The sequence below is a fragment of the Montipora capricornis genome, chromosome 3 (assembly GCF_036669925.1).
Source record: "Montipora capricornis isolate CH-2021 chromosome 3, ASM3666992v2, whole genome shotgun sequence".
Classification (NCBI taxonomy): Eukaryota; Metazoa; Cnidaria; class Anthozoa; order Scleractinia; family Acroporidae; genus Montipora; species Montipora capricornis.
In genome coordinates, this window is record NC_090885.1 from 10311918 (window position 1) to 10325877 (window position 13960).

The 13960-nt window shown below is 39.7% G+C and overlaps 1 protein-coding gene across 3 annotated transcripts in view; it reads right to left on the bottom strand.

The window, feature by feature from the left end:
• Positions 1-554: 554 nt before the first annotated feature.
• The window catches only part of LOC138042122 (tetratricopeptide repeat protein 28-like), a 59608-nt gene continuing 46202 nt past the window's right edge, over positions 555-13960 (bottom strand). For all 3 annotated transcript variants that reach the window (XM_068887893.1, XM_068887895.1, XM_068887894.1), the window contains 2 exons: positions 2262-5516; positions 555-1890 (listed from right to left, as the gene is read on the bottom strand). In XM_068887893.1, the coding sequence (XP_068743994.1) occupies positions 1877-1890; positions 2262-5481 (3234 nt within the window). In that variant the 5' untranslated portion in view covers positions 5482-5516 and the 3' untranslated portion in view covers positions 555-1876. The remainder of the gene's footprint in view (positions 1891-2261; positions 5517-13960) is intronic.

Here is a 13960-nt window from a genome sequence, read left to right on the forward strand (position 1 = left end):
AATCTTAGGAAATCTTTAAATGTTCTAGTTAATAGGCCAAACACTGAGCTCGGTCGTAATTCCTTTGCACACGCAGGGCTGCAATCGCCTGGAATTCGCTGTCTGATAGTGTAAGATCTTTTTCTAATCCAACAGGCTTTAAAAATCGACTGAAGCAGTTATTTAACATACTGTTATGAATATCACTTTTGGAAAAGACAGCTCTGTAGTTTATAATAAGCATTCAGATTTCTATTATTATTGATACATATTTATGTTTTATTTTTTTTAGCGATTATTTATCTTATTTATCTAAAGTATAATACACTACCATATGTATGTATTGTTAATTTTATTACAGTAGGTCCACATCAGCTGTAAAGTTGCTTCTTTCCTCTTGACCTGCTTTGCTAAATAAAGTTATGTGTGTATGTATGGTAAGATCACTTTTAACATTGCATTTTCCACTCATACTCCCCCCTTCCCCCCACTTGCCCCCTTCAATGTTGGTAACAGAAAAAAGAAGTGTTGGCGAAAAGAAAACAACATTGTTAGGGGGAGAGAGGGTTAGAGGAAAAGATTTAGGGGGAGGGGATTGTCCAAGATTCCTTAACAGGGAAAAGTGTCTCAACACTTTTGGCGCTTATTGTAGGTAATAAATTGAATGACTCCTTGAACATTGAATGTTTAATAAGAACATTAAGGAAATAGACCTAACGTTTACGGCCACCTTTTCTCTAGTTCGACGTCTGCACTTAGAGACGTAAACAGACTGAACTTAAAAAATAGGTAGCCGTAACTTACAGCACTGCCTGAAAAAACAAGCTTAGCAAGATATTTGTTACATCTCCAGATCATTAAATCAAGCAACAAAAAATTGGTGTACTGTAGAATACGGCTTGGGTATTCCAATTTTATCGTCTAAGAACTAAAGGTAAATGAGTCACATGTGCGATACTGTTAAATTGCCGTTTTGGTGATCCATCATTTAACTGGGACCATCTGCATGAGAACAGAAATCAAATTCCAACTTTTGTCTTGTTAGCAGAGCTAGAGCTATGAATAATTATACTCCAAGAGCTAGGTTATTTGAACATTTACTGCAACTCTGAGTTTCATGCCTCTTGCGAAGCAATCATCAGGCAACTGCCAGAAATAACGGTTACAATCACAGAAATTTGAAATACAGAACAACGGATACGTACGTGACGTCTAGGCATGTCATTGCATCTTTACATTTTTTAACATGAATTTCCTAACGTGTCTACAACACGATGACAGCTCATTTCTTTTGTTTAGACTTGCCATTTCCGGTTTACAAATGATAAAATACTTTTCCCACAATGGAATTTGCTTGAGCAAGATTGTTTAGTCAGCATCTGCTCCATTGTGCTCTGATAATTATCAGATCACAATGGATTTGATTATCAGAGCACAATGGAGCAGAAAATACACATTCCCTAGACTGTCACTTGATAATATTGTAAATGGAAAGTTGGTATGGCAAGCTGAAGAGTATACTTGTCACCAGCCTGTCACCCGAGAAACATACCGTAAAAGCTTGGAGTTATCTTAAAGTATTTTCAAGGGCTAAATTAACATGACAGCTAGATCCTCAGTCATGGAAACAAATCGTTTTGCCAAGTCCTTGATTTCTATCAAGTGATTAACTAATCCTGGTACAGGTGCTGACAAAACAAGACACAAATGTAAGGATTTAAACAGTATCTTGATACTACTTCATGAAATCTCATGAAACTTTAACTATAATTGGCATGATATCTTTAGTCTGACTGCTACTGAGGCATCAATGATTGAATAGTTTTCAATAATCCATATAATCGAAGAAAGGAAAATAACATATCAACGTCTCAGAGTCCAAATAGGTTTTTCACGTTTAGGACATCGTTTCTAAAAAAAAAAAAGAAGAAAAAACAATTCCTATTTAGTTTACTTTGACATGTACACTTAAGGAAATCAATAGCTCACTTCACTTGACATAAGCAACTGGCAATGACTGATCAGGTTCACTGTCAGTCCATCATAACACGGTTCAAACAGCTAGCTATCTGCAGGAAGGCCGAAGTAGCTGACTCGGTGAATGCAGACATTATTTATTTAATTCAGGTATTAGCCAAAGCAGTTCGAGTAAAAATAACCACACTGGCAACCGATTTTAAAACTGTGAAGAACGTACCTGCTCCTTTTGACAACTTCCTGATTAAAGACAGGAACAAGGTACAGCGATTCAGTCATTTAAGTCATATTTAAATAGCACTTACCATTCTTTTCGTATTCGGGTTGCCCAAATTCAAAGGTGACATCATCACCAATTAGCACAAATGGCGCCCAGTATTTTATGGCGGAATATTTCTTTGTCTCCCGAAGAGATCTCATAGCTTGGTGAAGAGCTGTACTTGCACTTTTTCTTTGTGCCAAGTGTTGGTAGAAGCTCTTCATGAACATCAAGGTCGCGTCGTCGTCAATTGCCCAGAGGGACACCAGAACAGACCGGGCACCAGCACAGAGGAAAGCCCTGGCTATTCCCACAATACCCTCAGATTTTAGCTCTCCCTGGCCACTATGACAGCAACTCAGCACAACCAGTCTTGCCTGAAGACGAACTGCGTGAACATCACTCAACAATAACATGTAATCTTCCTCTTTAGGAATCTGGAATTTGCGTTCTGGGTTTGGAGCCAAAGCAATTTCTCCAAAGTTGTCATCACCATGTGCAGCAATGTGGATTAAAGCAACTGACTCCATTCTTTTCAGCACGTCAGCTTTGGTTGCATCTTTTCCTGTAAGAGGCACAGTCTGCAAAAGTTCTCCAATCATATCCACCTCTTTTTTCGCACATGGCAGCTGTGCATACATTGCTTCACCGGTGCCATAAGTGACTTCCTTCAAGCACGGATCGCCCACAAGCAGCGCTTCATTCTTACTTTTGAAGTCGTCAGGTGAACTGGCGATCAATTTTAAAGTGGTCAGCGAGGGAATTGCACGGATCCTGACAGAGTCACTCAATGCAGCAAAAGGAGCCAGGCAAAAGTGCCCATCAGGAACAAAGACTAAGTCATCACCCTCGAGCAAGTCTGCAATAGGACTTACTAAGACATCATACAACGGCTGCAAAGAGTGCACAGAGAAGCTCAAGGACTGAACGGTTTGTTCAACAGCTTCCCCACTGCTCGAGAAGTTGCTGCGCTGTCTATTAAGTGAACGATTCTCACATCGTACAACCGTCCCTGCATTAATCTCTTTAAAAGTACTTTTCATCAAAGAGCAGGCACTTCCTTTTTCGATTTTCCTTTGTCTAAAAATTATCCCAGTATCTTCTCTTAGCAACCAGAAGCTGATCATTTTCCCTTTAAGTGCTGTGAAAACAGTTTGTGAAGGTAGATCGTTTATAACCAAAGACATAGTTACCTTCATCGTACATGTAGGTTTCTCATCAATGCCGTATTTCATCTCCAAAATATCTGCCAAAGCCTGTGCTCTCCCTTGCTCAGCAGCACACAAAGCCTCATCAACCTCTCCATTCTTCAAGAGTGCTGTCCACAGAGCAGTGTACGCAAACCCATTTGTGTCACGAAAGCTAATTTTCCATGCATCCTCTGACTGAAGAAGGCGCCTTGTTTCTTCAAAATAATGAATGCTTAGACGATAGCAGTTGAGAGCTTTGATCAAGGAGTTCAAAAATTCATGAACAACACCTATACAATAACACGCGTTGGCCTGACCTATTGGGTCCCCTACCTCTTTCGCAATACTAAGATGTTGATTGTGGTAGACTATGGCTTGCTTAAAATCACCAAGCTTTTGATAAGCATTGCCGAGATTGCCATAGGCTTTTCCTTCTCCTGCCCGGTCCCCTACCTCTTTGGCAATACTAAGACGTCGATTGTGGTAGACTATGGCTTGCTTAAAATCACCAAGCTTTTGATAAGCATTGCCGAGATTGCCATAGGCTTTTCCTTCTCCTGCCCGGTCCCCTACCTCTTTGGCAATACTAAGATGTTCATTGTGGTAGACTATGGCTTCCTTAAAATCACCAAGACTTTGATAAGCATTGCCGAGATTGCCATAGGCGCTTCCTTCTCCTGCCAGGTCCCCTACCTCTTTGGCAATACTAAGATGTTGATTGTGGTAGACTATGCCTTCCTTAAAATCACCAAGCCTTTGATAAGCATTGCCAAGATTACCATAGGCGCTTCCTTCTCCTGCCCGATCCCCTACCTCTTTGGCAATACTAAGACGTTGATTGTGGTAGACTATGGCTCGCTTAAAATCACCAAGCTTTTGATAAGCAATGCCGACATTGCCATAGGCTCTTCCTTCTCCTGCCCGGTCTCCTACCTCTTTGGCAATACAAAGACGTTGATTGTGGTAGACAATGGCTTGCTTAAAATCACCAAGCTTTTGATAAGCATTGCCGAGATTGCCATAGGCGCTTCCTTCTCCTGCCCGGTCTCCTACCTCTTTGGCAATACTAAGATGTTGATTGTGGTAGACTATGGCTTGCTTAAAATCACCAAGCTTTTGATAAGCATTGCCGAGATTGCCATAGGCTCTTCCTTCTCCTGCCCGGGCCCCTACCTCTTTGGCAATACTAAGATGTTGATTGTGGTAGACAATGCCTTGCTTAAAATCACCAAGACTTTCATAAGCGATGCCGAGGTTGCCATAGGCACTTCCTTGTCCTGCCCGGTCCCCTACCTCTTTGGCAATACTAAGATGTTGATTGTGGTAAACTATGGCTTGCTTAAAATCACCAAGCTTTTGATAAGCATTGCCGAGATGGCCATAGGCACTTCCTTCTCCTGCCCGGTCCCCTACCTCTTTGGCAATACTAAGTTCTTGATTGTGGTAGACTATGGCTTGCTTAACATCACAAAGACTTTGATAAGCGATGCCAAGATTGCCATAGGCTCTTCCTTCTCCTGCCCGGTCCCCTACCTCTTTGGCAATACTAAGACGTTGATTGTGGTAAACTATGGCTTGCTTAATATCACCAAGCTTTTGATAAGCATTGCCGAGATTGCCATAGGCTCTTCCTTCTCCTGCCTGGTCCCCTACCTCTTTGGCAATACTAAGACATTGATTGTGGTAGACTATGGCTTCCCTAAAATCACCAAGCTTTTGATAAGCATTGCCGAGATTGCCATAAGCTCTTCCTTCTCCTGCCCAGTCTCCTACCTCTTTGGCAATACTAAGACGTTGATTGTGGTAGACTATGGCTTGTTTAAAATCGCCAAGCTTTTGATAAGCAATGCCGAGATTGCCATAGGCGCTTCCTTCTCTGGCCTTGAAACCTATTTCCTTAAAAATGGCTATTGCTCGTGTGTAATTTGTTATGGCCTGATTAAAGTCAGCTGCGCGCTGATAGTATCTACCGAGTTTGAAACAAGCCAAACCCTCGCTTTGTCTGTCTCCCTCCTTTCTTGCAATGCTAAGGTCTTGCATGTGCCTCTCCAAATCGTGCAACTTTCTATCCACCATTCTTAATAATCAACCAGGAAGGTTTTCTCAGCAATCTGGGGTACACCAAGAATGCAAATGAACGAAAACACAAATAAGTTCAAGTGCCACTATGATGAAATTTTGCATGTCCTTCCTTCTTTAGATTTTGAAAACAGACGTGCTAAATAGCTATCGTGCCAATTTTTATCTCAAAATTCCCACGGAAAGTATGATTATTGTAACACAGTTTTTCGGTCTTTGCTGTCTGCCATTACTTGAACAACGAATGACCGTGAGCAAGGAAAAGGGTTGAGTCTAGCTGGATCGCCTGGAGTCTGACGTCATATGGACAACGCTCAAAATAAACGCGGCTAATTTACCATGCCGTCTATGAGATGTGAGAGATCGCCGAGTTGCTTTTTGCTGATATTATATACATCCCTCCTTGATCAACTTGTTCGCTTTGTCAAACGCCCACGAAGCGAAGACCTCTTAAAAAATAATCGCAGGCTTCTCCAATGCCGTCCGAGTAATGGCAGACAGATTTTTAGCGGTTTTCGGCTGGCTATTTCCTGACTTATCTCGCTTCTATCGTTCCAAATTTAAATGCATTGCATTATTTTGAACATATTGACTTAATTGACGTTGAAAAATTTCGAAAAGAAAACCAAAAATTTTCGTCATAGTGGCACTTTCAATGCCCTGAACACAGGATGCTAAACCAGCAAAGCAAGATTAATTGAACAGGAAAGGAATAAATATCTTAAGCCAGTATTTCAAAAGGAAATAACTTTCTTCACCAGGGATTTCCAAGGAATGATTTCGGCTTACGGAGACCGTCATTACAGAATAAAGAGGAATATAGCCGTGATGTGATGAAATACTTGGGTATTTAACAGACTAAGTGCATTTTATACAATAATAATTGAGGAACATTAAAAACTAGAAATTAAGGAAAAAACAGCCTATAGGAAAATGATGACATCCCATTGCAGGTATGTAGTTGATACCAAAAAGACAGGAGGAGACGTCGTTATGAGTGTAATATTCAATTTTCTGAAATTGGCATCATTTTTTTTTTTCAGGTCTAATTCTATCCATTATTGGACCTAGAAATTCAATCACTGGTTTTCCGTCATAGTTTTTTTTGTCTAACCTGGTTAATCCATGTTTTTTGATCCAGGGACTTTAAAATGAGCTAATTGAATTGCCAACACGTTTCCAATAGGAAAGGCTGCTCGTTAGCAGGGGAAAATCGGCTGTTTTTACTCTAGAGACACATAATCTGGCCGTCCGAATTATGCCTTATTTCTTTTTCTTTCACTACCAACGATGTAGATGTTTGGTACTCAAGCCTCTATGTTTGTTTTCAAGCTTTCCCGATGTTTCCTCGTATTTCTCGGCATTGTTTAAAAAAACAGGCACACAATGCATACATGTGGGTAGCCACTTAGACATCGTATGGTTATGGTTATGGTTCAAACCATTCACTAATCTGCATCTGCAAATTTGCAGGAAAATCCGTGGCAACAGTCCATGATCGTAGTAAATACTGGTAGAATGGAATTCAACATCCCTAATTTAGCATCGTAAAGCACCGTATGCAGTAGTTATGATATCAGTCTAAGAGGTCACACTTTATGCTGCTGTCTACTATCACTAGTGTATAACAGTCTGCCAACCAAAATATTTCAAACAGCGAATACCAGTAAATGTGTTTAATAGCATTCATTTCATCTTTAATGGGACATAGTTTCTCAGTGAGTAATTAACCCATTGACTCCTGGGGTTTCCCTATTGACGAGAAAATCGTCTGTCATTTAAGACAGAGTAAAATACTACATATGGCTGGTTTGGGTATCAAAGGGTTAATTTAAATAATTAAATGATTTAAGTACAATTTCAGGAATACACATAAAATAGTGAGAGGTTTCATAATGTTGAAGATATCCATAATCATAATGAAGGCTTGCTTATTTGCTTATTATCCAAAATAGTAATCGTCATAATTTTATTCATGATTGATTTTGGAGGTGGCGTGATCCAGTGGTAAGGGTGCTGGGTTTGCATTCGGTTGACCCGCGGGTTCAAATCCCATTCTAACCAAATTTTTGGTTGTCCCGGATTGAACTCTATTGTTCTCAAAACTACAAACATAGGAGCAGCAAACCAATAGACTAGCTTAACATTCTCATAAGATGCCATTAAGCAACCAGGTCTATTGAATAGGAAATTGATTAGTGTTTTATCAATCACAAGCATCGAGCTTAGGTATTTTGAGGGGGGTTAGCTCAAACTGATCCAAAATTCAAATCAAGATCTTAAATTTCTGTATCTGCAGACAAAACATTTCGATCATTATTATTAGCAAAATGACACTGTTTGTTATGGCTTCGGCTACTACTGTTTTATCATGACATTCCTCTGGAGGCAAAGGTACCCTATTTCTACTGACTTTAGTCCCAGAGCCACTCTACACTTTATCTTAATCTAACCGGATTGGTTCCTAAAGATGGAAGCTTGAGCCTTATTACGTGGAATATTTTCATTGTCAGGGTTGAATAAGCCCCTTTGTTTGGGATGAATATACATTGTAAATAATAAAGACAATTTCAACTCCTGGGTTATACTAAACAAACAAATGGTACAGTAAATAAACGAACACACAAGTATTAACTGAACACACTGAAATTAACAATTTCAATTTCAACCCAAGATTATTACTTGGAAAAATTCCAACCGCATATTAATTATAACCCAAGCTAAAATTAACCCTTGCATTTTACTTTGGAGACACAGGATGAAAAAATTTCCACACAATTCTGCGTAATAAGGCCGAAAACAAAAAGGCATCTGCTGCAGACTAGTTAAAAAGTCGCAAAGCTGGCTGCATTTTCATGCAAATCACTTATTTCGTGTCACTTTACTTTTAACAAATTATTGTTGGAAACTAAAAATCAGATCACTAAACTGTAAACCTGTCAGGTATTAAAATTTACAGTATGTTGCCCTATTTCCCGGACACTTACACTTCACGATTCTGCGTGTATTTTGTTGTTTTAAAAACGAAACAAATCCGAACGACGCGTTCCAAAGACTTATAGATTAGTCTGCTTGCGTTTGTTCTTTCTTTTCGTGACCAGCTACGTTCCATTTAGGTGGGAAGATTCAAGTTTTCGTTGAGGTAAGTTAAATTTGTTTCTTATCAAATGCAGTTTTTATCACGCATCGAGTTGTTGTTATCATTGTCAAAAGCGGCCTGTTCTCGCAAAATGCGCGATAGATTTCACATTTTTTCGTCATTGGTCAAGCTAAAAGGTATGTTCTTGAACATATAAGAATTTTCCGTTTGCAGTTTTGTATCTATGTGCAAACAAATTTCCGAAAATAGTGCAACTGACTGTACTGCACCATATTCGCCAACCAAGGTAAATTTGTAAATTTTTGATCGATGGACAATACGAGGGATGCCGTTTACCAAAAATATGAAAATTACTTCCAGCAAATCAACAAAAATGGCCATTAAGTATAGCAAAAATTACAGAAATAATCTAACAAACCTTTAACTTGAATAACCAAAGACTTGCAATAGCTTTGAAGAGCATAAAATGGCAAATAAACTGTTAAAATCAGATGTTTGGAGAATGTCAGCTGTGCAAAAGTAATGCAGGCAGATATAGGCGAACGCTTATGCGCATGCTTATTAGCACAAGCCAGCACAGTTGGACAAAATTGCCTTCCCACAAGCTTAATCAACCGACTTCTCACCTTAATAGATAAGAAAATTGTACCTTACCCACGGTAGCTCATGATTCTGGTGAGGTCTGGGTGGGTGAGAGTTGGCCACTCTCTGAACACTGATTGACGACTTGTGCGGATGTTGAGTTACAGGGTATAGGGAGAAATCGAACCAATCGAAAGTACCCCTCGGGTAACCCCGGCTCTGGGCCCAACTGGTTATAGGAGGGTGCCCAGAGGTCTCTCGGGATCTCAACCTCGCTCCCAGAGGTGAAATGGGAAAAAGACAACCGCCTTGTCAGCGGTAAAAGTCCTAGCCGAAGGCTAGGCAAACAAAAGCCAACCGAGCGCCCTCCGACAAAGGTTTTGTTTTGCGCCGTTACGTGTCATGCAACAGTCACGCGTGACAAGTCATGCAACTTTGGCTCAATTACCCTCATCTGGGAAAACTCTCAACAAAACATAGGTTAAAAACAACAAGAGGCTACAAGTAGCCTATACTCGGGCCTGCAAAAGTACAGCGGTGTATCGTCAATTTAGCGCTAAAGAAAAGAAAAGAGAGAAGTCTGTCCTTCTTACATCGGCCTTAAATTGCGATTCTCATGATGTTCGACTGTGTATGTAATGATACCCGGTCCCAGATTATCTTCATTACAGGTGGTGGAAATGACCACTGGACCATGGAAACGAGGTAAAAATAGTGAATTTATTCCAAAGTGGCTAAGCATATTGTTTTTTACTGATCGATGGATATTCTTGCTCAGTGTTTGAGAAAGGAAACGCAAATTGAACGGTTTAAGATGAAATGAAATGACTCATCGAAACATTGTTTGCAGAGAAGAATGAAAGAGAAATGAAGGTGAGATGTTAAAACATCCTTCCAAGATGACCAAACTTTCGTGCAGTGGTGTACGTAAAAAACACTTTGTCGCGTGCGCCACACGTGAAGATGTGCACTATATCTCAACACTTGAAAATACTTGCAGAAGTACACAAGTTCCTTGAGGATGGCCATGCCAAATGAATCCATAGCACGAGAATCAAATATTTAAAATATACCATTTGTTGTAATTGAAATACTCACAGAAATATGCACCCAATTGTCAAAATAAATATGTTATTTGCCAGCTGGGAGGTCCGTATAGGGAAAAGTACGTATCTGGAAAAGTGTTACATACCACGTGCTTACATTTAAACGCATACCTGAGGTAGCTCCTATAGTTGTGTTTACGAGCAAGTGATCTCCTTGGCTAGTAAGACGATGAAATGTGGATGACCTCGGTACATTGTTAACCAAATACGTTCCAGAAAGTGTCCTCCTTTTTCTTCTGTTATAAAGGAGATGTCTCTGCTCGGTTCTCGGGCACGTCTATGTCAATGCACACGCAAATCACAACTAAACTAAGCACACTTGTGCTTATTGAGACCTGTATTTCTCCATTGGAATCAAGTCTTTATTACCATTGAAAATCAAATAACTGTACAGCCTTTCAAACTACATCACAATTATTTTCTAAAGAGCTGATCACAGTCTCCACTGATGACATCAAATCTTGTAAAACTAAACCAGAACTATATACACAAGATGGCAGTGAACACGATCGCTATAGTTGAACAAAGGATATAAGCTACACCACTACAAGAAAACAAACTGTTTAACAATAAAAAAACAAAAAAAACGCAATAAACAAAAAACTTCTCTCTCTAGTCAATGGTACACTGAGGGGGAGGCTGTTTGTTCGCGGTGAAAATGGTACAAGCGTGAGGCCATTTGTTCGCTGTGCCAATGTTTTTACTGTGTCTTCAGAAGATTCCAATATGGCGTCCATTTGTTTGTGGAGTTACTTTCTTTGTCGCTGTCATCTTCAAAGTAGTCCTCAATAAGGTACTCGCTGCTCATTAAAGAGTTTGTATTTTGACTTGTATCACTTTCAGTAGTTGCATCCATTTCAGTTTATACATTCGAGTATATTCTTGTTTCATTCAGTTCGCTGAACGACTTGATTCGAAGCTGACGCTTGACATCTTTTAGTTTGGGTCTAACGCGAAAAGCCTATGCCTTTCTTTGTATGTGTTTTGAGCGCCCCAAGAAGAAATCGATTAAGCCAACGCAACTTCGATCTTCAGTAATCGCAAACAACATATCACATTGCTCTTCATGATCTTGGATAACGTGGTTTGCTTTAAATAACCAATCTAAACAGCGGCACGTGGCTTCTATTGTGCATTACCCAATCAAAACACCGCAACGTGCTTTGTATTGTGCATTGCCCAATCAAACACCGCCACGTTTTTCTATTGTGCATTTTGCTGCACAGGAAAAAAAAAACTGAAATCAAACGTATTTTATAACTCGAGCCCCTACGGGCCCGAGTAATTACAGCCAGGCACTGTATCATAAATCTTTGGTCTTTGGTTAGTTTTCTTTGTATGTATATGTTTAGGTTTCACGAGTAAGGTCCCAGAGTAGTTCTGATGCAATATATGATCCAATGAAAATGTCATTCAGAGGGTTGTCCGTCCTTGGTCACTTCTAAACTCTCTCTCTCTCTCTCTCTCTCTCTATATATATATATATATATAGATAGGTATAATAATCTCTCTCTCTCTCTCTCTCTCTCTCTCTCTATATATATATATATATATATATAGATAGGTATAATACAACGACGAAGAGACAAACTCTTGACAGTTCCAGCGTTTAATCGACGTTTTGGCCTTCGGCCTTCTTCAGGATAGTTTAAAAGTTAAAAATTAAAAAAGCTATATACAATGGTTGTGAGTGGCAGAGTTACGGGCTTTTATATAGTGCATAAAAAATGGAAATTAAGGTTGTGTAACAAAAGGTCTTAATTACAAGCTAAGCAAAACAAAAAACAATTGAAAAAAAGGAACAAACAGACTAATTAGATAAATCGTGTTATTTCGTAACAAACTCCCCATTGAGGGCCTCTGAGTGAATGTGCGGGTCAATGTCATAACAAGGTCCTCAGAGAGGGCCCCTAAACAATGTAATAGATTCCCAATCGAAAGCCCCTGAATGAAAAACCAAACACAAACGTAACAGGATCCCCCAATAGAGTTTTTGAACAAAGACAACAACGACTAAGTGAAAGCTAACAAAACAAAAGGGCAAGATTACAAACTGGAAACATTCAAAGCTAGATGGGAGCTAACGAGGTCTTACAGACAGCAAAAATTACGATGATTACAAATTTGGGCTGAAAAGAATCTTGATATTCTTCTTGATTAAGGATTACAAATCTAGAGCCCTTGTCTTGAATTCTAATTACTTTATCACTGGACTTAAGATTACGTAGTGCTAACCTTTCGTCTTTAGTTAAGTTGTCTTTGACAGTTCTCAGATTTTGGGGTTCCAGGATATCCTTTATCACATTATTGATGAAGACTTCGACTTCTGGAGAACTACACTTGGGAGGCATCCAATTGGTAGCTGAAGGAATAGCTGGCAAACGATCATCAACTTTCCTTGGGTTTTCGTCCGGATTTCTGCCATGATGGAAAAAGGCGAGGCGGATTCTCCTTTCAAATTTATCCAAATCATCGATTACCTTCTGCCAGTTGAAATCCTTTGGCGTAGGACAGAACGCTGGTCCTTTAGTCAAAAGAGAGCGCTCTGCATCTGTGAGTTCAGAAGATGTTAGATTAATGGGATTTAAATCTGGCAAGTTGATATCCGGTCTTGTCACCACATCGTTCTCATCACGAGTAGGGGCTCTGTTACTGGTCTGGGAAGTTCTTCGGAACCTCCTCAACCTGGTTCTTGAATTCTCCAGTGGTGTAAATTGATCTGATGGCGCTGGGTTGTAGGGAGTGGCCTGCCGAAACTTCTGTCGCGCTCTCCTCTTCAAATCAATCTCTACCTTTTCCATTTGTCTTTTAACTCTTCTCCAAATAGTCTTGGCGGCAGTTTCCTCGTTGTTGTTGAAAAGCAGTTCACGTTCAAAATGTAGTTGCCTCTGTAGAATTTTGGTCTTCGACCAAACCGCAGTAGAAATGTCCACGGTTATTTCTTGGTCCGCTGCACCAAACGAAGCCGCATTCCTAAAGGTCTAAAGCTACTTTTTAAACTGCAACTTGACAAAGATAATGGGAGCTTACAAGAGTCCTGTAGACAGCATTCACTCAGCGCTTCTCTCAATATTTTAAAGGACATTTCTACTGCGGTTTGGTCGAAGACCAAAATTCTACAGAGGCAACTACATTTTTGGACTCTTGGTTTGACGAAATTGCTAGAATTTACGGAGTATATTAATTCACTCTATCCCACCATCAAGTTTGAACTGGTATATTCGGAGAGTAGCCTCAACGTTCTAGATCTTACTTTGCACCTCCAAGATGGGTTTATAATCACTGATATTTATGCTAAGCCAACCGATAGTCATCTTTATTTACCTTTTTCGAGTTCGCACCCATCACATTGTATGCGTGCAATTCCCTATGGGGTGGCTCTTCGAATTAAACGCAATTGTTCTACAGACCAATTTTTGAACAAGAGATGTGAAGAATATAAAGGATATCTGTGCTCACAAAATTACAGCAAGGAATTAGTGGACAGACAATTTGAAAAAGCATTAAGCAATGAAAGGTCCGAACTCCTAACAAAAAGAGTCAAGCCAAAGAAAAAGGTTTTTCCTCTAGTACTTGACTACAACCCAATTCTTCCAGACATCCAGCAGGTGATTAAAACCACTTACTTAGATTGTCTCCTGAGCTTTTAGAGATTTTTCCATCAAAGTCGATTTTTCCAGCTTATCGC